Raw genomic sequence first — 27,872 nt, 5'->3', positions numbered from 1 at the left:
AGAAATACTGCCTAAGGGGAACAAAATGAGTTTGCAATGGAAATTGAATGAATATTTATTGAGATTAAAAGAAAATCAGCTAGATCTAGTTATAGATAAAGTTAGAGTTAAATAGAGATACAATTTCAAAGAATCGGTGAATCGATAGACATGCGATTTCTCTTTCATCGATAGTTTCCCAGCTATTTTTTCCAGTCATGGTGTAAACGGATTTGTTTGTGGGTGGCAAACGTCTGACCCATCATAAAAATTGGTAAAGGGTAAAGGGGTTGGCAATGCTTAATGACTCGAAAGCCTGAAAATGCATCATACTCATAATGAGTTGACACAATGCGGACAATAAATAACTTGCTTAAGGGGGCTAACCATCAAGGCATTAATTGATGTTTAGTCAATTTATCGCTTAATTTCCAATATAATTAGCCACCAAATATACTTTCAAATGTATGTACTTTTAGTTGGTAAATAATTAAAGTAACAACACTAATTAAAGCGATGATCAGAAAAAGAAGAGAGCAAGAGAGAGACAGAGAGAGAGAAAGAAAAATAAATTAAAGCAAGCAGCAACACAAACGCTGCCGCCTATCCCGCAAATTGGGGCAGCTTCTGTTTTCCGTTTTGTCTGTGAAATTTATGACAGGCCCATTTGCATTTTGGTCTGTTAATCATGAGATTATGCATAATTAATCCTAATTATGCATAAACACAAATTAATAGACAAAATCTGCATATTGCTGCCATTGCAGCTGCCTGTCGCATTAATTAGCCCGCTGCCCCCACCTTGTCACCCAACTTGCCACCAGGCTCACTATCTCTCGCCCCTTTTTTGCTCCGTATCTATCATTTCAATTATATTCCCACGCTCTCTCTCTCTCTCTCTGTTAGCCAGGCAAATGTCGACCATCAAGCAGATTATTGTGATTGATAATAATTTTGTAATTGTGATATGTTGACTTTAGGTACCTATAAATAGTTATATAGGCATTAGTTAATATGAGTTTCAGATTGGTGAAATTTACGATTTACAATCAAAACGATTTCCTCATGAACTCACTGAAGAATCGTCCAGGGATTCTTTAATGAGGAATACCTTAAAGGATATCCTAAGCGTTCGCTTGATGAGTTTGCTTACTTTTTGTCTTATTTTTCCTTAAATAAATATCAAGTATACGCAGTGTAATGTAAATCATTTTGATTCCCAGAAGCGTAAAGCGATTTGATTATCTGAAATCGGAAAGGATGATTTTCTGATTTGTCTCTGTAGCCAAAAAAGGAAGTAAGAAATTTCCTAGATTAGTTTAGCTCACAGGGCGTATGAGTAACAAATTTGATTACATAAAAATCCTTTATTGAGCTGGTAGCAAAATCTAAGAATATAAAATTGAACTTTAGCCGGAAATCCAATCAAAAATAGGCTGAAAAATGTGAGCATTGAAAGGGCGGAAGATGCAATAAAGCAGTTCATTTCGCTTCAGAGGGAAATACACACGCGCACACACACACACAAATCGCCAAAGAATTAACTAACGAAAAAGTTTTTACAATTCATCATCTTCATAGATGGAAATTTGGTTGAATGCATACATTTTCTAGGACCAAACAAAATGGCTCTAATTTCCGTTTTAAATGAATGACCCAATGATAAACTGATAAACCTCATTTCACATGGCATTTATTTCGGTAGCTCTGTGTGTGTGTGTGTGTGAGTGTGTTTGTGTATTTTTTAAAGCCCCAAATAAGCAACAATAAATGGAGTTATCGTAAAATATGAAACAAATCCTTGAACAATGGTTCACACACACACACACACATATATATGTATATAGAAATATAAACGAAGGGATATAAGGGACGTGTTGAAGCAAAAAGGATTCAAGCAAACGCTCTACGCTCTTGCAATTTCCGTTGTCCGTTGTCCGTTTGGCCCTGTTAGAGTAAAACTCGCACAAACACAAAATAAATATAAAATAAATCTTTGTTTAAATACCCGAAGAATGTTTGGAAATATTTTTTAGACCACACACACGCACACACACTTACGGAGAGACAGTCAGACAGGCAGGCAGGCAGGCAGGCACAATGTGTACCATGTGTGTTTATGTGTGTGTGTGTTGATGTGCAACCGCTCTTAAGGGTCTCTGGACGGTTTGAAAATAAAAGGCATCCCATAAATAATATTCAACGGCATCAAATCCGCTTTAAAACGATGCCAGTGAAATGTGAATGGGCAAGGATTGGAACGGCATGAGGTATACAACATCATAATCACCATCCTGATGATGATGATGATGATGCTGCCAGAAGACTAACTACCGTCTTTACGAATGACAGCACACATATACATACCATTAGCTGTGGTCAAAAACAGGACGAAAACAAGGCGTTAAGACTTACTTTTCCTTATTCTATTCAAATGTATCACAATGTGATATTCTATACAATTTATATATACATTCGATTTTGCAGTGTTTCTTTTTATCTATCGGCCAATTTACTTAATTTTAAGTTGAAAGCTTAATCGATTAATGATGTTCGATAAATGATGCTTTTCTTTGTCTATCCGGGTTTACAGAAGCCACTAAAGAGAAAAGTAAAGAATATTTGATAATGGTACTGGAAAATGAGACCATTACCTACCATCGAATCTAGAGGAGCGGAATATGGACAATTGCCCTCGAGTGGCAAAGTTGAAACGAGCGGCATTCATGGCAAATGCGGCCCTGATTTCTTTCACTAACAATTCTATGGGTCTAAAATTATTTTAATAGCAATTTTTCGTCTAACCTCAAACACTGGGTTAAACCCCCCGTCGAAAAAAAGCCAAACAAAAACAATACCCGACTAAAATAATAAATGTACTGCAAGTAAAATCCACCTAATAGAAATATACCAACACAATATGGTATTATCTATCCTTCTAAAAGTGTCTGTATGTATATAATTTTTGGTTTTGATAAAATTTCCATTTGTGAAATTTTTTAACCGAATGCCAAATTGGGTAGAAAATGTGCGAAATGTGCTTGGCTGCGGTTTTGTCTTTGGTCCTGGGCCAGGCCTCTAAAGAATGAATGCAAGGGGTGGTTGTGTGTGGTGAAGGGGGGGCTGTAGGTGGGAAATGCCACTGACAGGGCACTGAAAGCGACACCAAAAACCCGACAAGCGACACCGACAGCCGACAATGATAATTAAAAATAATTCTCGGCTGCCATGCAAACTAAAACTGCAAACCGAAAAGCGTTTGCCCCAAAAAGTGTCCGGACGGACCTGACGGACACAACTACTAACAGGATGGAGGCAAGGACAACATGCAATGCACAAACGCACAATGAGATAGATAGATAGACGGCAAAAGAGCGAGAGAGAGAAAAAAGCTAGTGAGGGAATGAGGAATGAGACTGGAAATCCGCAAATATGCAGGCGGCAGTTGAGTATATAAGCCCAAAACAGAAAGAGGAAACATCGCTTAAAGCTGCAAATGCCGCGATATATAGATATAGATAGATGATCAGGGATATAGTGGAGCGCGGGGAGGTGAGACAACTGACATGGGCATTTTTAAATTTGAGTGACACGAAGGTGAAGGCACCAAAGGTCCTTGGGTCAACTGGGACACACGATAGACAAGGAGAGCAAACGAGTGAGAGAGAGAGAGAGGAAAAAAGTGAAAGAGAGTCGAGGCAGCACTTAATGCAAGTGAAATCCAGGCAAAAAAAAAAAAAAAAACACCAAACAAACAAAAACAGAAAAAAGGGCATTGTGTCGATGGGTCGATGGGCTGCCTTTTGCTCCTGCTCCTGACGTTGGCCTGGACTAGGCTAAACCATTGTAAACAGCCAACCGCAGACAGACACGCACATAGGCCAACCGAGGTAAGATGCCATTGAAACTAAAAACCTTTGTTTGGTGTTGGTTTGTTGCTTCAACTCGAGAACAAATAACATTTCGACTTTGGCGGCTTTAAAGCAAATGCCACCCTAAAAAGTATGCTACAAAAATTGTTGTTCCTAGGAGAGTTAGTTATTCAAAAGCAAATGCAATTTTTTCAAAGTATACTCAATACATTTACGTTTTGCTTTTTGGAATCTGTTGTTTCCCTTTCAATTTTAGCTTTGTCTGTAAATAAACTTAGTTAATTACTTTACTTGGGTATTTTGATTAGAGGAAATCAACAACTGACCCTTCCCCTCCAAAGTGAAACTAAACTAAAAACTATTAGGCAGCAAATTGATTCAACTTTGAATCTTAAACTGGATATCAAGGTTACTTGCCCAGAGCCAAGGGGATACATGCGATGCAGCGGCATTCAGTCAATGTCTCAGACTTCCAGTGCGTAGGAAAAACCTTCTCAAGGCTGTGAAACTGAAACTGTGAGCTTTTGAATAGTTAAATTGCTTTGCCCATATTGCTTATGGGCCAATCGATTTGGCCGTAATCGACTATAACTTACTGCATATTCGAAACTTTTTCAACACTTTAAAATGCTATTAAGTAATTAATGAACTGCTTTTCAGTTGATAAGTTTAATATTTCTGGCCTTGATTGCTCTTCTCAGTGGACATGAGTGTTTTCGTTAAACTTTTTGGAATACCCACAACACAAACACCGCCCACACAGACACACAGACACACAGAGACACAGAGACAGACACAGAAAGACAAAAGAAAAAGAGAGACGCCGAGTATTTGGTAATCCCTTTAGGAAATCAACTAAGCATTTTAATTAACTTTGGCCAAAAAAGGAAAAAAGGAAAGCCCAAAAAATAAATAAGAGAAAACGAAGGCAAAAATGAAAACGAAAACGAAAAGAAAAAAAAAAAAAATAAGTAAAAATTGTCTAGCTGAAAATATGAGCAAAAACCACAAAACTAAAGTTAAAGCCAAAATGCTTGATATTTGAGCTGTTGGTTGGTTTGCCATTTTTGTTGTTCTTGTTGTTGTTGTTGCTTGCTATCATGATAATTTACTGAAAGCGCAACCATTTGTTCACACAAACACACACACACAGAGAGACAGACATAAAGAGAGAGAGAGAGAGCGCCACACGGACACACACACACACAATCAATATTAAATTTCCGCTTGCCACATCTTTATTTGCTTTTTGTTTTTGGGGGGTTTTTTTGGGCAAACAAAACAAGTGGCGGGACGGGCGAGACGAGACGGACGAGGCCAGAGCCAAAATGGTAAGCCATGAGAAAAGTTGGCCAACTGGGCAAAACCCGTCACCCCGACACTGAAATTGTAACATGAGCAAAGTGCAACTAATTTCCAAAAGGCAATTTTGCCTACCCACACCCCTACCTTTTCCCCCCACACACCCCACACGCCCCACACCCATCTCTTGTTCATACACACAAAACACAATTCGCTTACCTAGTCGCACCGTCGCACCTAGGCAGAAGCGCTTAGGAACATATTCCCAAATGCAAATCTAAACTGCCTTTGGCACACACACACAAACACACACATAAGTATATATATGTACTTGGGTATGGATATATAGTAAATTCCATACTTGTAGTCGACTTGGAAGTACTTCGGCTTTTTCCTGTTTATGAGATGAGAAAATAAAAGGATAATGTTTTCTTAAGGATCTTTGTGTGAATAAAGATTTATGAAGAATCAATTAATCTATAACTTGGCTAAATGTATTATCTGATTGATCAAGAAACTTATGTATCCAAGGGTAAATGGTTTAAGCCTTTTTTTTTGGGTAAAGTTTTGCTGGAAACCTTTTTACCTCAATTGTTTTGAGGCACACACACACAAGCACACACTTAGAAACACACACCTACAGGGTAGAGCATAATAAGTTCTTACTTTTAACCCGAAAGAGCTAAAGTTGAAGCTGATGGAAAGTCGAGTTCAGGGTAGACAAAATGAAAATGAAAAACTTTAATTTTATTTGCCATGAGTTGCAGAAAGTCGACAATAAACAACAAGAAGAACCACACACACAACAACAGCAACAACGGCAACAGCAACAAGCGACAACAACAATTATAATTATAATATTACCATAGCAATTTGCTTACAACTGGAATAACTGTAAACATACACTCACACAAATAAGTAATCTACGATAGGAAATATAATGCGAAATTTCCAAAGGACACCAACTAATTAGCAAGTCATTTTGAACTGCGATTAGTTTTCCGTTGACATTTCTATCTTTCTTCTGGTTGCTTCTTTTCTGCGTTTTCTTACTTATTACCTTTCTAAGTTTTCTAAAATTTCCATTGACTGTTGCCCCTTCTGTACTGTCTTTTCTTGTATGGTTTCTTTCGTTTCTGCTTTTGCCTCATTTCATACTTTTTTACTTAAGTTGGCTTTATTTTTAAGATTCTTTATAACTGATATTCCATCTTAGTTTGCCAAATTTTCCTAATTTTTCTTCTCTCTCAATTTTCGCCCACTTCATATTTTCTCTTTTGCCCGGTTTTTGCTACATTTTTTTTTTTTGTCGAATTTTCTTATACGATATCCTTGACTTTTTTCTTCTTCTTCTTCGAACTATTCCTGTTCCTTTACTATTTTATTCTCTTCTTGGGAAGTTTCTGTAACTTGATTTAAGTCTTGAATTTCCTATTTTACTACTTTTTTCTTGTTTTTTGTTCAATTGAATTCTTCTTCCTGCTGCTTACTGCCTTTGCCTTTGCCTTTACTTTCGACTTTCAGCAATTGGAAGTAACAGATTTTGAAGTCATTTCTGGCTCTCTCTCTCTCTCACACACACTCCTTCTCTTTAGGTTTTCTACTTTTAGGTGTCCTTCTGGTTGCTCCTTCGGCTATGCTTGGCCGTCGTCCTGGGCTCTAGTGTAATGCCTTTGACCCACTTGCTTGGGCTTTGGCCCGGCAGCCAAATGGGCTCGCCTTGAAAACTAAATATTAACTTTAACAATCCCATCTTCACGTGTGTGTGTGTGTGTGTGCGAGTGGGTGTCTATTTCCCTCTCCTATCGCAGTCTCTGTTTCGAGCCAGGCTAAACTGCAGTCATAACAATAAATTTCATTTGCACGTTTTGCCTTTTTGATCCTTGTTGTTGCTTTTGTTGAGAATTTTGCATAATTTCCTTGGGCCAAGTGTCATAAAGTTGTTTTTTCCCCTATCCCACCCATTTTCATTTCCTATATACTTTTTTTTAGGTGCTGGCCCAGGAGTAGGGGGGAGCAGAAGAGGGAGAGTTCAAATTACTATATGATTTATATATATTTTATGATATTGATGCAGCAAACCTTCGTCTCGCTACGCTTTCGCACCACTCTCGATCTTTCATTGCTCCTGGTGATTGCATTTTTGACACTTGACACTTGACAGCGGCAATTTGCCGTTTGCTGTTTGCCATTGCCATTGCAGCTGCAATTGCAATTGCAACTGGGATTTTCAATTACCATTCCCGGCCTCCATTTCTCTTACCCGTCGTTCTTCTTTTACTATTTCTGCCACTTTCACCCATACAAATAACACGCGCATTTTGCGTTCCACATTCGCAGTGAGCAAATGAAGTTATCTACAATATATACATACATATATATATGTTCTTTGTGTGTGTGTGTGTGTGCGCTTGCTAAATCAAAATCGAAATCAGAATCAGATTTAGGTCAGCTGAGACAAGCGTCTAACCGTCTGACAGAAAGACTGACTGAATGGCTGAGTGAGTGACTGTCAAAATGCATTTGGTTGTCAGCTTGTGACACGCTGATAAACACACACACACACATATACAATACCACAATACATCTCTATGTATGTATACGCTCTACTTAGGCAAATAAATTCTTGAATCAAGCTCACATTAATCTCAAATGCCTAGAGATTAACTTGCCATCCCAACCATAGCTCACACTCCACCCAAATAAGTAGGCAATAAAAAGTGTCACTTCCCCCTGACTCTCTATTTCTTTCTATTTCTCTCTGTCTTACAATTCCCAAAAGATAATGATGCCTCTGAGGATTGCACTCTAGCAATATGTGCGTAAATAATCCTGATCGAACATTGAATCTCTTACAAATCGGTTTTATTGTTTTATGAAGTTTTCACTTGGATGGGCGCCAAACATCAGCTGAGAACATCAAGAAGTTAAATTTGGTTAGATAAAGTTCGCCTTTTTATATAGAAGGGTCTGTCATTTTTAGAGTATGTCAACGTCGACTTTGCACTATTAACATTTCTATAATTTGTTGAACTAAAAACCTCTAAAATCACAGCCAAGAAAATTTGATATTGCCATGTTCGGCAACTGCTTTAATATTCTGGATTCTCCCTTTTTTTTTGTTGGCCTTAACTTTGGCAAAAAAAAAAAAATGCAAAGATTGGGACCAAAAAAAAAAAAAGAAAGAAACAAAAAATAGACAAGAAGAAACTAAAACGGATAAGCAAAATGCCAAGGAAAACTACGATTAGTTTGTCTGGTCTTGCTATATTTTTTTTTTTTTGTTCGTTTTTTGTTATTTCCTCTATATTTTCTTTTTATTTCTGTTGCTGTCACTGGTGCCCCTGCCCCTGCCGCTGCCTCCCTTTTCTACGCTTTCATTTTGCCATTTTGTTGTTGTTTATTTTTGTTTTGTTTTGTTTTTATTTCCTTTTGCATAGCTCAAGTCATGTGGCATACGAAGCGAGCTGTTTGCCAACTATTTTGTAGGTTATTAGGGCGTAACGCTTACCCACACACACACACACACACACACACACACACACATAGACGCACAGACTGACAAACCCAGAGTCACGCCCACATGGAGTGCAGAGTCAGACGAAGAGAGATATCTGGCATTAAGAGGAGTATGAACAGAATGGGATAGGGATGGGCATGGGAGTGATGGCTAAAGCAGAGACATAAACATGGATTTAATTTTTAGATGTGGCATTGTTTTTAAAATGGCTCAGGCTACTGAATTTAAATCGCTGATATTTTTTATTTCCTTATAGCATACACATACATACATATGTAGGTAAATGCATACTACGTCATGTTGCCCATTTTACTTTCCTTTTTTAAGGATCTGCTCCGCAAATTGTTTGAGTATGACTTCAATGTGGCTGTAATTTGTTGCAACATTTTTTTTTTATGACACTGAAAAAGAAAGTAAAAACTTGAATATCCACTCTGTGGCCTGTGCTTGTTCTTATTTCAGGAAATATGATGGCGAGAGGGGGAAGGGAAACAGGGATGCGCAAAATAATTTCATGCTTTTAAATGATGTCAACATCAATGCAGAAACCGAGAGATTCAAGGCATACCTTTTCCTGTTGCAATGCAAGCAAATGCTCTACCAGAAGAGCATATTTGTTTTGATAGCCTGCAGAAACAAATTCCCCACGAATCGTAATACTATACCGGATCAGAGGCTAACGAAAGTTATATACCAAAGAGTTTCGATCAAGGTTAATTCAAATTTATAAGTTAGGGTATAGAGGTAAAGGTAGGCAAAGCAACAAATATAAGTATGCTTGCTCTTCATATCTGGTCTGGTTGTAAGTTTTATTTTGCACTTTCCGTTGTGACAGTTTCCTTTTTGTCTGCCAGGCGTAAACTTTATACGTCAATTCGTCTGCACAGTCTGAGCCATCTTGTCTATATGGCTGTCCTTTCCCATGTCCTGGCTATCCTGTGTTCTGGTGTCCTCGACTGAGTGTGAGCCAAGTATAAGTGTAACAGTCGCTTGCATGGATGGATGGAAGGATATGGAAATGCGAAAGGACTTTACTGTTGTCGAGTTGTTGTAATTATTGGCGTACATTATACGCAAGGCTGGTCTGGGCGGCCAAACTGACAGTCAACGCATTGCGATTCATATATAATTTATGCATAAATACACGACACACACACACACACCACAGTTATATGCACGTTCAATAAAATGCAAAAAATTGGTATGCCCAAAAAAAAAAAAGTGAAAAAAGGACTGAACATTGGCAGCATTTCATTGCATACACTGCATGATTGCACAGCCAGACGTGCGCATTCATATTAGCATCCACCCATATGACTGTGTGTGTGTGTGTGTGTGTCTCGGAAAAGTGAAAACGCACCACTCCCAACATACAAACACACCAAAAGAAAAACAACAGCCGCCACATAGAGAGAAAATATGTCCAAATATCTTTCTCATTTTCTTTCCCTGCAGTTTTTTTTGCCTGTTTGCATTTTGCATTCAGTCAAACGGTAAAAGCCAAACAGCGAAAATGTTGCTACCCCCTCCCCTCTACCAGCACCACATTCCCAGCAGTCTTTACCACAGCAATTCAATGCAAGAATGCAAAAAAAAAAAAGAATGGGACAAACCAATTGGCTTTGCTCAGCGGGCCAATTGGCCAATTGCGTACACTGATCCAAAAGTCGATCAAATTTCATATCAATTCTTCATTTCTCAAACATAATTCTGCAACGAGTAGATAAACTTTGTTACTAATGCGAATGATTGTCTAGCTTATGCAAAGGAGCTTCAAGCGATTCAAGAGATCTGTTAGTAAGTTGTAAAGGTTTAAAGTAAAGTTAATTTGAATCTAGCTCTAAAGTTAATAAAGTCAATTCTCCTATCAAAAACTTCAACATTCTTAGAGTTCTCATTGATTCGAGCTTTCTGTCCAATTACGAAATCTTTGCCTCATTTTTATTCATCAGTTTTAAGATTTGAATTCCAATCCATTTCTCTTCTTCTATGAAAAAAAAACATAAACTATAAAGAAAAATGAGACCAATAAAGGGAAAAAAGGAAACTTTTTAGATATTTCAACTAGATGAAGTTATATATATTTTCCATATGTTTTTAATAGCCTTGTGCAACACAAAACAATAAGATAAAAAAAAGGGGGAAATGCAAATTTTTAAAACAAATTTTATCAATGGCAAAAACAAAAACTTTGTTTTAGATGTGAAATAGATAAAATAGAAGAACAAAAACTATTGAAATGGATTTAAGTTGCGAATTCGAGAAACCTTACACCCAAAGAGGGTTGTTAGATACCCTTTTTAACTCAAATCTAATTTTTTAACTTGGTTTCAAAATTTGTTAACATCGTCAAAAAAGTATTGATTAAACCTAACCTGATCTGCTTGCTAGTAAATGGTGATAGTTTTAGTTTAGTTTTAGCGTATAAAAACGATCCCAAATAAAAATTAAAACTATTTTTATACCTTTTTAGGAGATACAATATATATGTATGATATGGTATGTTTGTGTGTGTGTGTATGGAAAGATATACGAACGCAATAGTTCAATATTCATTGGCCGTAATTTGATTGAAATAAGTGAAGCGAGCTTTTGTGCGTCGCCCGAGTGAACAGCCAACGAATGGAATGGATGACGAGGCATCGGCAAAAAACGGTAGGAGGTTGCAAGGAGCTGAGTGTGTGTGGGTGTGTGTGTGTTGCTATGGGTCGTATGGGGTACAACTATGCGGATGGTGAAAGGTGCAACAACCGGGTCGCTGTTTCATCATAAAATTTATGAAGCATTCGACCCGCTAGCACAGGAAATTAAAATTATTAAGCATCACTTTTATATGATGCAGCAGAGGCGAAGGGGTAAGGGAGGTGATATTGCATGAGTATCTCTAACACGATTTTGCCAGCCGGCAAAATGACAAAAGGTGGGCGTGTGAGCGTGGGCATGGGCGTTCAGTATGAGCATTATTGTGGGCATGGGCGTGTGCGTTTTGTATATAGTTATTTATGGGCATGGGTGTTAGTGGTTCCACACATTGTCACATTTTTATGGCCCATATACAATGTCTTTATGTGTGTGTGTGTGTGTGTGTAGGAGTAGTTTGTTACGGCCACTAGAAATGGCTGTTAAAACCAAACATGCATATGCATACAGAGAGAGAGTGTGTTTGAAAAAGGATATCGTGTCTAAAGAACCTTGGAGACATAAAGATGAGATCTATTAGCTCGTTCCTTGTTAATATTAGATTATATCCTAAATAATATGCTTATAATTAAGCAATTGTTAACTGCAAGTTTATAATTAATAACTATTTTCAAGAAGAGAAGTCATTCATTAAAGTTCCAAGTAATCAAAAGTATGTAAACCTAAACTAGATTATCGTTGGTTTAAGTGTTCAGAGTACAGTGGGAACTGTCTGACCCCTGTTCAGTTAATCTGGACTCTAGTTCTGCTGCTAGTTGATGAAATTGTTCACCTCTAACTTATGTCCTTTCTTACTATTTTTGTGATATGATGCGTCTTCTTACATAATTTTGACTTATGCCTGGTAAGGATTGAAACCTTCCTTTGGGGTATTGTCTTTTGATCTTTGCGAATTCAGCTTCTAAGCTTGTTGTCCAAGTAAAAACTAAAGTATTCAAAATCGTCCTTTAATTAAACAACAAAAGGTGAGAAAACAAGTTTAAAATGTCGTCTTTGAAATGGAGAGAATATCAGAGTTCATTATGTAGATAAAGAGTTGAAATTTTGTTTATTTTTTTAGTTTATCTATTAGTCATTTGGTTATATGGCATATAAATTTCATGCTAATTCATAATTAATGACTAATGCTATATACAAGTGAAAGCATTCCAATGGATTAAATTATTGGTAGAAATGGAAAAAAAGGATAACAGTCCACAATGTACAAACATTTATGGGATATAATCCTCAACTTTTAATAGTTGCCATGGAAAAGGGAGGGGATAAGCATTTATTTCTTGTTGACCAATATGTACACAAGTTGTTAATAAATGGATAAAAAACAAGTTTGCATTTAGATACCCACAGAGAAAGAGTGAAAGAGACAAAGAGAGAGAGAGAGACATACAAAGCGAATGAGTGAATACGTTGACGTCAAAGTATTTATCACAATGACAAAATTGGTTGACAACGGAGAGTGGGGGGAATGGCGGGGTGGAAGACATTACTTTGGGGTTTTAAATGTAACACATTTACAAATTGTTTACAAACACATATGCATACATAAATACACACACACACACACACACACACACACCGACACACGTGCTCGACGTGGTGATAAATGATAACAAATTAGCGGTTTGTCTCTTAAAGCGAAAAAGAGGGCACACAGGAGAAGCGATGCGATACCAGAAAGTTGCCACAATGCAATAAATCACATCACCTGAGCGAACAATCACACAGATACACACACATACATACATCCATATACACGCGCAGTTACCCATACATAAAAAGCATAACCAAAATGGCGACTGGTTGGTAGGGTTTCTGGGTACAGTGAAGCAAGTTTTTAATTGACAATTAGAGAAACGTAAGAAGATATCGATTGAGTCTAACTCATTAGTTTTGGAATATCTATTTATATCTTACCAACAACCCTAAACAAAATCATTAATTTGCCAGGATAAGCATCCCTATAGATTTATCGATAATTTTGATATTTTAGCCTGCAAATTGTGAACTCTTGAGATTGCAAGTATTATGGATTTGGAAAGAGAAACGTATTAACAGTTTAAATCTCAGGCATTGGACCACATTTCACTTAGTTTAGATCCACTGTATCACGCATTCGCCTCGTAAGCCAAGCCACTTGCCAAGTGCGTGAAGTTGGCCTCAGTTAAGAGCTTGCCTTCTTATGCATGCAGGGACCTCTCTACCCTATAGGTCGCTTGGTCGGATGGTGGGCAGGTACAAGCATATATATGCTGGTATCTTTGAATCCTTTTTGGCGAAACATTTATGAGTTGCTGCCTGCCTGCTTGTCTGCCAGCTGGTTGGATACCGCTTTCAGTTCGAGTTCGAGTTGAAGTTGAATCCTGCTGGGTGTTAAGTGTGCTGCGGCATAATTCATGACTCGCTGGCACACACACACGCGCCAACGTGCTCTCTTCCTCTCTCTCTCTCTTGTATAGGGGTACATTTTAATTATCATTTTTGGATTTTGCCAACACAATTCAGACAAAAAAAAGGAAAGACTTGGTAGAAAAAAACTAGAAAATTTAATGAGAGGCTGCCTGCGGGCGAAATTGGAGCCACCAATTTACTGCGGGCTGCACCCCATCCCACTCTCCCTCTCTCACAGTTATTCCCTTCATCTCTTTTGGCTGCCACTTATGTGCATACGTCTCTCAGCTCTGCTTGCAGCTTCATTTGGTATAATACATATTTATCCTTCTCCATTTATCTCCATCCATCTCTAGTGCCTATTTTCTCTGTCTTGGTCTAGTTGGCAAACTTATTTCATTACATTTTAAAAGCCACACGCTATTTGTTTTACAGTTTTTCGGGTTTGATGTGAAAAAAGTAGCCGAAATCGGCTTATACACATGTGGGAAGTGGGTGACCTTCCCATTTCTTTCTTTTTGCGAGTGAAAGTTTCTCTGTGCGTGCGCGTGTGTGTGTGTGTCTTTAAGGGTGTGTCTGTGTGTGCTTTACGCCATCTGCTTAGGATAATGAATGATGATGAAATTGAGTTGACATGCTTTGATTAGAGTTAACTTTAAATAACTCTCATTTTGTTTTCTCCTTAAACTTTCGTAGTATGTATATAAAAAGTAGATTGATCCATCAAGAAGTTTGGGCCAATATTTCACATTTTGTATCTCTGAATTCACTCCCTTTCGACTTAATTTTGACTTTTTTCTACTGGCCGCCTTTAGTTAACTCAGCTTTATAAACATTAGCGTTGACTTTGCTTTCATTTGGTTGTCTCTTGTCAAACACATTTACAAATTAGTCTGTAACGTAGTCTCACACTGAACAGAGGCAATTCCTGCTAGATAAAACTAAAAAAAATAATTCAAAAAAAAAAAAAAAAAAAAAAAACACATTTTTATAGTAGAAAAAAGTCTGTTGAACAAAATTAGCTAAAATACTCGAAAAATGTCCTTAAAATCTTTGATCATTTCTTCTTTGTGCACGGCCACAGCCTTTTGTCTGGGCTATTGTATATACTTTGATCGCAAGCGGCGCAATGATCCCCAATACAAATCCAAGGTGCACAAGCGCAGAGAACGTGAGCAATTGAAACAAATGGAGCTACACAGGCAAGGCAACTACTCACAGCAGCAGCGGCAGGATGTGCCACCGCATCACGAATACGTTATCCGTTCGGGAACCCTGCCCGATGTGACCGATCATGCAGCCCTGGAGCGCTACTTTTTGAATGAAATCAAGTTGGGCGATCAATTAATCAGCCAGGGACTCTTGGATGAGGGTCTGGGTCATCTGGCTAACGCCATAGTGGTCTGCGCCCAACCTGATGCCCTCATACAAATGTTGCAGAGCACATTGCCAGAGAAAATCTTTCGTCCATTGATGCAGAAATTGCAGGAGGCTCAGTTACAGACGCGTGGCAGCATTCCATCATCGTCATCCGCGTTCCCCGAATCTCATCGTGTTAATGCAACAGCAGCGGATTAGGCAGCCAAAGAAATCTGATTCGTTTAAGAATAAAAACAAATTGCGTTAGATCACATCATGTGTTTATTTTTACATCGGTTATATAATTTTAGAATATTAAGTGTTTTGGGTTTTGCTTTTATAGGCTATGCAATAGAGGAATCGGCAGAGATGTGTCACTGGATGCTCTGTTTAAATTCGAGCTTCGACCATCTACGTCAATGGATAGCAATGATGATTGTTCACTGATTTCGGAACTTTCATTCAATTGTGCGTGCTCCTGCAGTTTCTGTATCAGTGGGCGAAATATATTGTCGGGCAGAGTGGCCTCCATCATTTGCAGCAATACATCCGGCTGGCCACACAACTCAATCGCATTCGCCATATGCGTCAGACCCTCATCCAAACGTCCATTGATAATAAGATATTCACCCAATTTGATTTCATGGAACAAGTAACGTTCCAATGCCGCTTGATCACTCAAATCGGGTTTACCGCCCATTTTCTTACCACAGCCGCATTCACAAGGAGACCCAGAGTCGGCTGCTGCCCCATCGTGAAGCAACTGATTCTTCGATTTCTCCTGATCCCGCTCACGTCGCTCGTGCAGTTTGCGACGATATTCCGGATCCATGCGACGCTTGTGATCGTAATAAACGCAATAGCCCAAAAAGATGGCCGAGGCAGCGCCGGCAATAGCCAAAATCATCGGATGAACTGGCATCTTCACGATCAATTTGGAATATGAATTTTGCGCAGCAAATACAATTTGAGAACCAAAACAAATAGGGATAACTAAAAAGTTGAATTATTTTTACGTATGGCTTCCGAATCGAACAAACGTCTGTGTACAAGAGAAACCGAAAATATAAACATCAAATGTATTTGAAATATATTTCCCGGCATATCTGATGTACAGAAACGAACAGGCTTAAATTTCCATTTTGTCAGTTTAAAGAATCTTAAAGGGTTGAGCAAAGTTTCGTAAATTTAATGGTTGGGTTTGTTCTGGGCATTGTTTTATTTGTCTTGAAGAATATCTTGAAGTTAGTTGTTCTACGACAAGAATTTATTTGGCGTTGCCAAATTTGTTTTCCCCAAGCAAACATATTATATTAGAGTGCAACTTTTACTAGAACTTTAATGAAATTTTTCTTGTTTTTTGTTTGCCAGCCTTTTTTGGTTATGGCTGGCTTTAGTTGTTGTTGTTGTTGTTGTTGTTGAAAATGAGTGGAGTCCAAGTGATCATATGCATATTTCATAAGACCTTTTGCTGTTTTCTTTTGTTGTTTTGTTGGCTGTTTGCTTTTTTATTATTTTCTTTATTTTTTTGCTTTTTTGGACAAGATTTTTACTACCTGGCAGCATGGCAAGTGGAAATGCCAATGGAGAGACGAAGACTGAGACGGTGTGAGAAGGTGTGTTGGGTCATAAAAACCCAAAAAAACAAAAAAAAACGGAAGAGACCAACCGACGGAGAGAAAAACTTGCTATGTACCATCATCTAGAAATGTTGCCGCCATTTCCGTTTTGAAATTTCCTTTTTCTTTTTCTTTCTTAGCGTAATTTGTCAGTGATTCATTTTGTTCTCGCTCTCTTATGCTAGGCGGGCTGCTTATAGTTGCTGCTGCACTTTCCAGCAAGCTTTCCATTCTTTTCCTTTCTTTATTTTCACTTTATTAAATGCTGCTCCTTCATGGCATTATTTCGCGAAGAGGTGCTCACTCACCTCTCACCTCGCCTCTCGCCCCACTTTTCCGCTTAGTTTCTTCTTGGGCTCATAGCCCAAGGGTTACATTAAAAGAACTGGTGGAAACGGAGGTGGGAAAAATGAAGTGGAGGCACCGCTTAGGCGAGCATACGACGAATACGGGCATACACTAACACTAAAGAAATAACAAAGGGTACTTGTTAAAAATTGAATTCTCCAACTGAATTTTACTTGCGTTTTATATGAATAATTTAAAAATGACGGAAAAGACGTAACAGTCCACCCGCATTTGGCCATGATTCATTCATTCATTCTCTCTGAGTGTGAAATACAACAAGCGTTGATAAAGACAAAGGGTAACAACACCAAATACAACAAAAAAAAAAGAAACTGGAGAGGATGGCTGTGGGTTAGCTTGGTTTAGGTATAGTTGCGGGTGTGTGTGTGTGTGGAGAGAGGTTGACAGTGCAAGCAAATAGCATGCCAACATAGCGTATGAGTGATACACGTGTAAATTTGCTAAAGTACTCGCAACAACAGCAACAAACAGGCAACGGCAAGTACAAAAAAAGACCAAATTTCGTATCGACTTAAATGATACCATGCAATGATTGTAAATTTTCAATTAGCTTCTATATGAAATGTTGGAAAGTTACCTTAGGATTCAAAACTTTGAGTTTTAAGATTTTATTGTTTAATTTCCAACATTTTCTGCATTATTGATGAGTACAAAGAACAACCAAGAACCAAGGGAGTTATTTCCTTGTAGAGTACTTTGAAGTTAAAAGAATTTCATCACTTTGCCGTCAAGTGCAAGGGTCTTAATGGGTAAGAAAATGAAGAATAACAATTGCATACACTTTACACACACACACACGAAGCAGGCACAGGCTCTGAGTGCAACTCATGTATTTATGAAGTGTCAACAGCATCGCCATGATGCATGGTATCCGACCTTACGCTATCTGCCCCCATTCCCTCATTCCCATAACTGCCTCGATGCCCCTCTTCGCGCCACAGCCCTTTCTCAAATTCTCTGCCACACCGCAATGTGCATATGTGTGCGTTTTTGTATGTGCATACCTGAGCTGAGCTCTCGTTTTATACTCTTCCACAAAAATTGGGCACTCTTATTTGAATGAATCGGTTTTCTATATATCTTTTGAGAACGATCACTTCAGAAATTAGTTAATGTAATATAAATCCAAGCTTCCTCTTTAAAAGTGTTGAAAATGTGCAGTTTGTTGGACAGACTTCATGCCTAAGCAAAGTTGTCCTTGCTCCATGGTTTAATTGGCAATTTAAGCTCTGTTCTGCTCTGTGTGCGGATTATACATACAATGAAAAGTGCGAAAAAACTGCGGCAATATAATCAACGTAAACATATTGCAAAAAAATAAATGCGACACTTTCAAATAGAATGGGTGAATGCGAGTAATGCAAGTAATGCGGGTTAACGCCATTTCCTCATGCTGATGTGGATAACCAGGAAGTATATACCCACATATACATATGTATGTATGTATTTTGGCAATATATGTACATACATATGAAGGAAGGCAGGTAGGTATAATTGTATGTATATTCTCATATTTTTGACATGTTGCAACAAAACAAGCTAAATGGATGGAAGAACAAGAACAAAATGGCCGACAGTCAGCGAAATTGTGTTTCTATGTCAAGCATAAATTTCACTTGCCACATACAGGTTGTACCCTGGGTAGAGGTACTTCTTTCATTCTGTACGTCTCTTGTTGATGATGAAGACAGACGACGATTATGCCAGGCAGGTGAAAAACACATAGACTTTCCCTGCCCCCGTTGACTAGAGCGGCCAGTGGCAAGAACATAGACAGAGAGAAAGAGAGAGAGAGAGAGAGAAAGTTTACTGTTAGTTGACAACGTCGAGGGAACTGCAATACCAAAAGTAGACTCTCGGGTAGCTGTGCTATATCCCTCAGAGTCGGCATCAGTGGTGTTGTCTTGTTGCACTTAATGAATGCGGCGAAGGCTTTTGCATCTGCTCCTGCTCCCAACTGGGAGGCTAGAAGAGGAAACATTATAACAAAAAACAAAAAGAAAAAAACCAAAACAGACAAAAGGAAAGGGAAGAAAAATGCACTTTTATCATTTTGTTGGCTTGTTCGTTCGTTATACGGAAATAATTTTCATTAAGTTTGTGCGGGATAAAAAGGAAGATAAATACAACACACACACACACACACACACAAGCATAAAGCAATGAGAATGAAAGTAAAACCATGTGACAATTAGAGAAAGTTTCCATTTAGTAACTTTAAGTCAATTCAGCAAAAATTTTCACAAATCCTAAATACGAGACTTAAATCAAATGGAAATTGAAAGAATCTTTCACTTTCCATTTGGCTATAAACTAAATGCACTTGAAATTGAAAGTTCAATTTGTTAAATTGAATTGAAGTATTGACTGAATTTAATTAGAAAATTGTGTCTTTACTTTTCCAAATTCTAACTAGCCATTGATTGTTCTTTGTTTAGCCAAACTAGGCAACAAAGCGTTTTCCCAGCCATTTGAATTTGGCTCTTGTGCAACTTTCGTTTTTGCTTTTGTTGTTTTCTATCCTTGGAAGTTTTCAATACTCTACAATTGCGTCTTCTACCAATTTTATTGAAATCCAATGAAGGAAAACAAGGAGAAAAAATATTCAACCAAACTGAACTGAAGACTAATGGCAAATAAAACTAAACTTGCAACAAAAATAAAAGAGAAAATAGCGAATGGAGAGGATAAGTGAGTGAGAACAGAAAGAGAGAGAGAGAGGCAGAGACAGAAATGAACCACATTGGTTGCCTTTAAAATTGTTTTCCGACAAATTCAGCGCTGGGCACACATTTTACAACTCAGCTGAAGTGCTTAATTACACAGACATACAGACAGACAGACAGATGGACGAAGAGGGAAAGAGGGTGGCTGGGCTAAAAATGAGCGGAGCGGAGGTGAGAAGAAATGGGCAAAACAATGCCAAACACTGAACAATGGCCAAAATGGAGCAAATAGATTTTGGTGTGCCGTCTCTCTACGTGTTGTAGTAATACACCAGCTACAAAATCAAAACCACTACAAAACTACTTGGTTATTTGTGCAGGCCGCAACCACAGCCGTTTCGGAACCGAATATTCCTGCAGGAGAAGCCACCCAATGGCACCCAACGGCCGAGAAAGAGAAGTAAAATCAGTATCCAATGCCCGGGCCAAGGTGGCCATTAGTCTTAATGACTTGCCAGCCAACTAACTAACACTAACAAATACAAACACTCTTACACACACAGAGAGAGAGAGAGAGAGAGAGCGAGAGCGAGAGACGAGGCTCAAGCTCAGATTCCCCTTTTTGAATGAGGCTTGCCAAAGCCACAATGCAGCTACAGTGCCAACTCCTCAAAGAAGCCACAAAAGAAGAACGTAAAACTTTCAAAAAGATAAAACGTATTTTGGTTAAATTAAACAACTCTAAACGAATACGTACTTACACGCTCTAAAATCTTAGAGTGCCAAAATCATCCGCTGATGCCAAAAAGTATGCTACTGAAAATTTAAACAGCTTGTTCAAGACTGATTGAGTACAGGTTAAGGGTTAAGAGTAGAGTACACTACAGTTTAGCTACTTAAATCAAATGGTTTAAAGTTAGCGAGAATTTCCTTTAGTTGTAGTCTTCACTGTAACTGAGTTGAGCTCCGTAAAAAGGCGGCCAAACAAAAAGAAGTTTCTTTTGTATTTATGATTCATTGTTTATTTTGCTTTGTTTCTCACTCAGTCTCAAGCCTCCCTTCACCCCCCTTCTCACTCTCTCTCTCTCTGGGTCTCTGTTTCACTTTGGTCTCGGTCTGGCTTTCATTCTATTTTGTGTTTGTATTTTGCAACGTTGCGTATTATAAACAGTTAAAAACTTTATGCGTGGCGTCCAAGCGTTGCTCACGTTTTAATTCCCCTCTCTATTCTCTGCTCGTAAAAAAAAAAGAAGAAATAAACGGTAATTTTTAATGAGTACAGCCAGAAAACGAGGAGTAAAACGAAAGCATAAGAATGGTCACACACACACACACAGAGTGAGAGAGATGCTGAATAAGAAAATGGGGAGCTAGTGCACTTTATCATCTCCGTCTTCCGCTCCTGAGTTGGTGCATCCTGCCAACGGCTAAGGACGACGGCTGCCTTTTTGTTTACGGCAATCACAAAGAGTGCGAGAGCGAGAAAAACATCCTGATTCTGGCATTCAGATGCCACTGCCCCACCTCTCGTTTCCATTGCTGCCCTGCCCTGCCCTGCCCAGTTGCTTCAATTCCTGCCATCCTGGCATCCTTCTGCGTGCACTTAACCCATATTTTTGCCAGCATAATTTGCACGCATTCGGCGTGCAGAGTCGTTTAGTAATTTTCATAAATTATCCATTCACAATGCAATGGAAACGAAAAGGAGAGAAATCACGCACTCAACTGCAGATATAACCAACCATTAACATTAACATAAATAAATATGATTTCCTTTTAAATGATCAAATAATTGTAAAAAAAAAAAAAAAAAAAGGAAAAAACGCTGAAATAAGGAAGCCCAACAGCAACATTCCTGCACCTCTACATACTTTTGTTTAACAATCATTGTGCTGGATCGAGTTCTTTTTTCTCATTGAGAGAAAATGTTTTGGTCTATCGAATTGATTGATGGAATGCCAAGAGCTTGTCCCAGTTCGCTGCACTTCAAAGTGCAATCAAGTGCGTGTCGTATGTGTTTGTGTGTGTGGTTGTGTTTATATATGATAAAGAATATGTATGTGTGTTTGTGTATATGCCAAAGGACAATGAAGATGGGTCCACAAGAGCCAGAGAGAAAGAGATAGACGGACAAATTGAAAGGGATAGCAGTTGATTTTTATTCGAATTCACATCGAATAGTTGTTCTACAGTTCAAGTATAATGCGTAAGCACTTTGGCTTTAAGGGTCTGAAAGGAGTTTGCGGCGATCCCGACAGACAAACGAATAGACCCTTTGTTGTGATCAGGAGTATATACTCACACATATATAACACATACATAAATAGCCTGAAATGTGTTTGCAATTACTAGTTGACATCTTTTACTTAGTTTGTCAACTTTGTTCATGGAACTGTCTTTATTCAATCTGATTAAAACTTGAATAACTTCCTTTAAAAGTGTCCAAGTGATTTCTCAGAGAATTCCTCGATGATTTGATGTTAGTGCAACTTTTATAACTTGCCTTACCTGAGGAATGCCAAGTTTCTCTTAGGATTTTCCAACTAATCAAACGTACATAATATGTATGAAGGTAAAACAAAAAGGGTAGCCAAAAAGGGCAACATCATTATACATAAATCTGTGTGGGTGAATGTGTGTGTGTGTGTGTGTGTGTGTGTGTGTGTGTGTGTGTGATATGTGTGAATGCCTTGAATGCTTATTCACCCTTTACCTCCTTCCTCTGGTATCCAGCATTCGTTTATGGCATTCCAGCCTTACCTCAATCCTCGCTCGTTTTTTTTGTATGTGTATGTGTGTGTGTGTGTGGGTATGGGTGTGCAGTTACAATGCATGCAGATAAACAAGCACATTGTAGAGAGAACGGGCAAGTGGAACGAGAAGAGAGGCTACAACACTTCAAACAATAATAATAACACAATCAAGTGCCTGTTCACACACGTTTTTAAAGTGCGCTCCACTGAGTGTGTGGAAGGGGGAAGGCCCCCCTGCGCCTCTGGAATGACAATGTGACAAAGCCAAGTGTGTAGACAAGAGACAGAGCGACAGAGAGCAAGATGGAGAGAGAGAGAGAGAGATGACATGACAAGGTGACCATCATTCCGAGTTGACTATTCGTCGCTGTTGCATTTCTTTTCACACATGCGTTCTTTCAATGCCGTTGACCCAGCAACCCATAAGCAAAATGCAGAGACGTTGTCACAAAGAAAAGTGCAAGAGAGCTGATGATGTCGTTAGTTTTAACTTTTGATTGGCATTTTTGTATACAGACATTTCAATATATGCATGTATCATCTAGTCACATGATCCTTGACAATTATATGTATTGCATAGAGCTACACACTACGCCCATGTGAGCCAGCAGGCACTTTCAACCAGCCGTTCAACCATCCATCTAGCCACCCATTATCCATCCAGGCATCCTTTTGTTGATGAAAATGGTAAGCCTTAAAGCCATCGTCGTCGTCCTGCTCCTTGTATTGTGTAACAATGGGCCAGCTGAACTGTAAGCCTGTCTGTTTCTCTATCTTACACTTCTTTTTTCATTCCTTCTTCTACATGTGGGTGTGTGCGTGTGTGTGTGTGTGTGTGTTTGCCGTCCTGTCTGTGTTTGCTTTAGGTAATCATTTCAACATATGTACCTGTATCTGTAAAGTTACCTCTACCCGTACATGTGATGTGATGTAAAGGCGTGTTTCTTCAAGTCAAGCAGTCAGCAGGAGAAATTGTAGCAACAGCAATGGTAGCTGTAGCAGATCCTTGCTCCTTGAAAATGCTATCATAAATTGTGAACTCTTGCAGCTGATAAACCATCACTTCACTCACATACATACATACATGGGTTAAGCTTCTCTACCTTTGATGGCATTGTCCACTTGGCTTAGTTTTGGGTCAACAGAGTTTCGAACAATAGTTTTCATTGTAGTCTTTTACTAGAATGGAATAAAATGAAATAAAATAAATCATTTGAAATATATATCCATATATGTAGAGATGTAATTGTGTTATTCATATAGAATTCAACTGATTTAAAGTGCAATGTAATTAATTTGGCATCATATTGTTGTTAACCAGCTTTATTAGTGCTCAAATTGCATATAAATCGACAGAAGTTAGTTATTGACCATTAAAACGATAAAATTTGGTTTGTTCTCTCTTGTAATTATAAAACCTATGCCCAAAAAAGTATGCTATGAAAGTTGTGTGTATAACAAGGATAAGAATTGATTCATAATTAAACGATTTAACTACTTAGAGAATATTTACACTTCAACGTCCTTGGTGTATGGTGTCGCCGATTCTTTGTGAAAACTTGTTGTTGGTAATGTCAAGGTCTAAGCTTCTTTTATGCTTTTTGGTGTTGCTAACATTTCTTGTAAAATATTCGCCCATTGTTGTTGTTATTGCCGTTGTTGATGATGGAAAGCTCTTTCAAGTTGGATTATCCTGGCGAAACGCTTATTTTTTGGTTTGCTGGCCATCCAGCAATAACCTTTGCATTTATGTATGCATGGTGTCTGCAATTTATGTTCAACCAGCAAAGTCAAGTTGCAAAATGTTGCCAGTTTGCCTTCTTCTTCTTTCTCTTTTTTGCATCCTATGTATGTATGTATGTGTATTTTTCTTTTGCCTTTACTTTGCTTCGTTTTTTTTGTTCAATGGCGTCTGACACAATTTTGTCTGTGTGTGTGTGTGTGTGTTTGTAAGGATGCGCCTCATATCCTTGCACCTTGCTGTGCGGCGCTGAAAATTAAAAATTGCTCCACATATACATACTCATGTGTGTGTGTGTGTGTGAGTGTGGCTGTGTGTTAGTACATAAAATAACTTTTGCCCCTTTTTTGACTTTTGGCATCGTTATGCATTTTAACACAAGCACTTGGCATCTTTGGCTAAGTCAGGACTAAAGGCAAGAGCCGAACTGAACTGAACTGAACTGAACCGAAAGGAGGAGCCGCGTGCCATGAATTTCATGAACTAGAGCAAACTATATTAAGAAAAATGTGTTTTATTATAATAAACTTGCATTTTAGGGGTCACACTGGGACAATCCATTGCCGTCTGTGTAAGTGAGTGTTTGTCTGTGTGTGTGTGTGCGTGTGTGTGTGTGTGCATGGTGGGGGACTTTCAGAGACATTTCTATCAATTATTTGACGATTTATGCTTTGAAAATTTGTACAAAAGCCATCGCCATTTTTGAGGTTAAGTTTGTGATTGGTTAACCACACTGAAGTAACCGCTCTGTAATCAAAATTCCATTAACCACATTTACATTTAGCCTACAATTATTATTGCAAATTAATTAAATTCCACATTAAAACATTGGAAAAAACATTGCAATGAATATCAATTCACCAAATTGCCAACCCATCCAGAACTGCAGTCAGCAATTATGCTATCATCTGTGGTCATTTAACCAGTCGTTGTCCATGTCTACATACATATGTACATACATCTCTCAGCGGGCTTATCTCTCATTCATTCATTAATAACAAAAAGCAATTCTCTCATTTATTGCATTATCTTTGGCTGGCTATTATTACATCTCTCCCTTCTTAAATGTATCTTAACTTATCCTTTTCCTGGTAATTATATATTGCAATATTGATTTTCATTCAATTTACTCTAGTTGCCGTAAATGAATTGTTTTTAATGACTTGATTTGGCTTGTTTCATCTACTATTTGAATGGAGTACAGATCAGTTACAATGCTTAACAAAGAGTACACAACTTAATGTGATACCACATTCACACATTGAACTTTTAATCAGATTTTAATTAATTGTTTTTCATAGAGATGGCCAACTACCGATAGACATTACTCGATAATCGAGCTCTCCTGTGAGTAAGTTTTGTAGGCAAACGATAAAACTTTTCTTTTTAAAAGAGTCCCGCCATTTGAAAACTTTCCAGGCACAAATTTAATCCCATAACAATTTTACCTTTTCTGTTTGAATTCCTTAAATTTACTTATTAACAAACATCATGGATTGAAGATCAAGGTCGTTTAAGCTGCTGTCATTATTGAAATCCCTGACAGACATCTCTGAAGGAAACTTGTTATCTTTTCAGCGATTAACATGGTTAACAATTCTCATCGGAAACTCTTTGATCTTTTTTTAATAGTCAAATCAAAGTCCAAGTCCAAAAAAATTCTGTACACTTTCACTTTAATCTTTGTGTATATTTTGTCCTACTTTTTTTTTGTATCTCGGTTGGTTGGTCTACCTGCTTACTTAATGAACTCGCTGTATTTTTAGCAAAGGCTCCCATCAAAATTAATTTTTGGCATTTCGCTTTGATTATACGCGCATATACATACTAAGTACGAGTATGTACATATGTATATACTAAACAAGTCGCAAGTATGTGCAAATGATATTCACTCCCTCTCTCCCTCACCCTCTCATCCAGCTCTGTTGAGGTCCTCTGCAGGCAGTCATTAGATAGATGGATAGATGGATGGATGACTAGATGGTTGGATACAAGGGATACAAGGGGTTTTCGTTCATGTTTTTGAGGTTGCCAGCAACCTGGCCACCAAATGTGCCTACTGTCAATAATTTTGCAGACAGGCAGTGGCAGCGCCAGCGTCAGCGGTGTGTACAGGAAGCAATTATGGCGCAAGGGATAACTAGAGAAGGAAGGCCTCGAGGGCTGTGGGGAGGGGAGTGAAGCTTGTCCACATTGTAGGACTCTGATGTTTACATTGACGGCGCCTGATGATAGGCTGCTTCCATAAAAATACACACACACACTTACATTTGCAGTGGTGAGTGGGTGTGGATGTCTGTGTGTGTGTGTGTGTGTGTGTGTGTGTTGGTAATGAGGTTGTTTTGCATGTTTAGTCATAATACACAACATTTTTTCGAGTTCGATGTTGTGGGGCGCTTTATCTATAAAACCATAAAAGCCTACGACTCACATGAAGGTACAAAGCATCCGGTGGGGAGAGGGAGGGAGGAGCGCTTTAGCGGGAATGGGATTGGCATTGGGGTACAGGAATTGAAGTCTGAGTAGGTGGTAGCTTGTGGGTACTCGGGAGTGCATTTCGCATTTTTGACGTGTAATTAAACGTTTTTGTGGTTGACAACAAACAAAAGACAATACACTCACTCACACATACACAAATACACACCCCCACCCCCACCCCCACCCCCTACCCACACACACACACATGCACTTTCAGCACTTGTGGTTCAAAGCCATTTCCATTTCGCTTTCTCTGACAGCAACAACGAAAAAACAGATACCGAAGAGGATATCGAAATAATCAACTCTGTTGGTCGTAGTTATGAATATCCTTACCAAGAAAAACATAAGCAAAAAATTTGCTACATCTAATTGAAAGTCTAAACATAGTTTAGATCCTCACAGTTCGTTTCCAAAGGACAGAGGGAACATTCCAAAAGCTGTTTTCATCTCTCGACATCCTAAATACAAAGGCCATGAGAAAATTCATATGCTCTCTGTATGGTAGAGTGACTAAATAGGGGGAACAGTAAAACGCAATTGAAGCGATTGATGCCAGAGGAAATGCACACAATGAAAATTGTCAAATGAAATGAAATGGGAACAAATGTGGGGGGAGGTGAGAGAGGGAGAGAGAGAGAGAGAGAGAGAGAGAGAAGAGAACATAACTGACACAACATGAAATATATGTACAAAGCAAAACGACTTTAGATGGTGGCCAAACAAATCCTTAATGGTCACTGGATAACAGGAACACATTTTAAATTGGACAAAAAAGAGAAGAGACTCAAAACATTGGATAATTAAGAACTCAGAGATTAAATTTCATCAAGGGATGCCTGATTTTACACTTACCTACTCTGCGAAGCTTTTATTTAAAGAAGCAGCAGCTGAATGAAGAAGATGTTCATCTGCATTTGTCTCTTAGGTGAAAAGAAAAATAAATATGCAGCTAATGAGAAACTTGCCCAGGTGCATCTACGAGTCGCGGGGTAGGAAAAGAGTTCTGCGCGTCGGCAAGGACGTTGCTTCCTATTTCTAGAGCAGTGCACTTGCCTTGCGTTAACTCAATATTTTTCTTGACTTTTTCGTAACGCTTTGTTGTGTTTATTTTTACTCACTTGCA

The 27,872-nt window shown here is 38.4% G+C and overlaps 3 protein-coding genes across 7 annotated transcripts in view; 2 read left to right on the top strand and 1 right to left on the bottom strand.

The window, feature by feature from the left end:
• Positions 1-27,872, top strand: part of Ten-a (tenascin accessory) — a 250,355-nt gene that overhangs the window by 77,917 nt on the left and 144,566 nt on the right. The gene's annotated exons all lie outside the window — the stretch shown is intronic.
• LOC137585136 (mitochondrial import receptor subunit TOM20 homolog) lies at positions 14,800-15,339 on the top strand. Its single transcript, XM_068300795.1, has one exon. It carries the CDS (start codon positions 14,800-14,802, stop codon positions 15,337-15,339), a length of 540 nt encoding a protein of 179 aa, XP_068156896.1.
• On the bottom strand, positions 15,458-16,042 carry LOC137585124 (mitochondrial import receptor subunit TOM20 homolog B-like). The gene has a single exon (XM_068300783.1). The coding sequence runs from the start codon at positions 16,040-16,042 to the stop codon at positions 15,458-15,460; it is 585 nt and encodes a 194-aa protein (XP_068156884.1).

This window comes from Drosophila tropicalis, unplaced genomic scaffold (assembly GCF_018151085.1).
Source record: "Drosophila tropicalis isolate 14030-0801.00 unplaced genomic scaffold, ASM1815108v1 contig_158, whole genome shotgun sequence".
In the NCBI taxonomy this organism is placed as follows: domain Eukaryota; kingdom Metazoa; phylum Arthropoda; class Insecta; order Diptera; family Drosophilidae; genus Drosophila; species Drosophila tropicalis.
The sequence above is the reverse complement of the archived record's forward strand: the minus strand, read 5'-3'. Positions and strand labels throughout refer to the sequence as shown.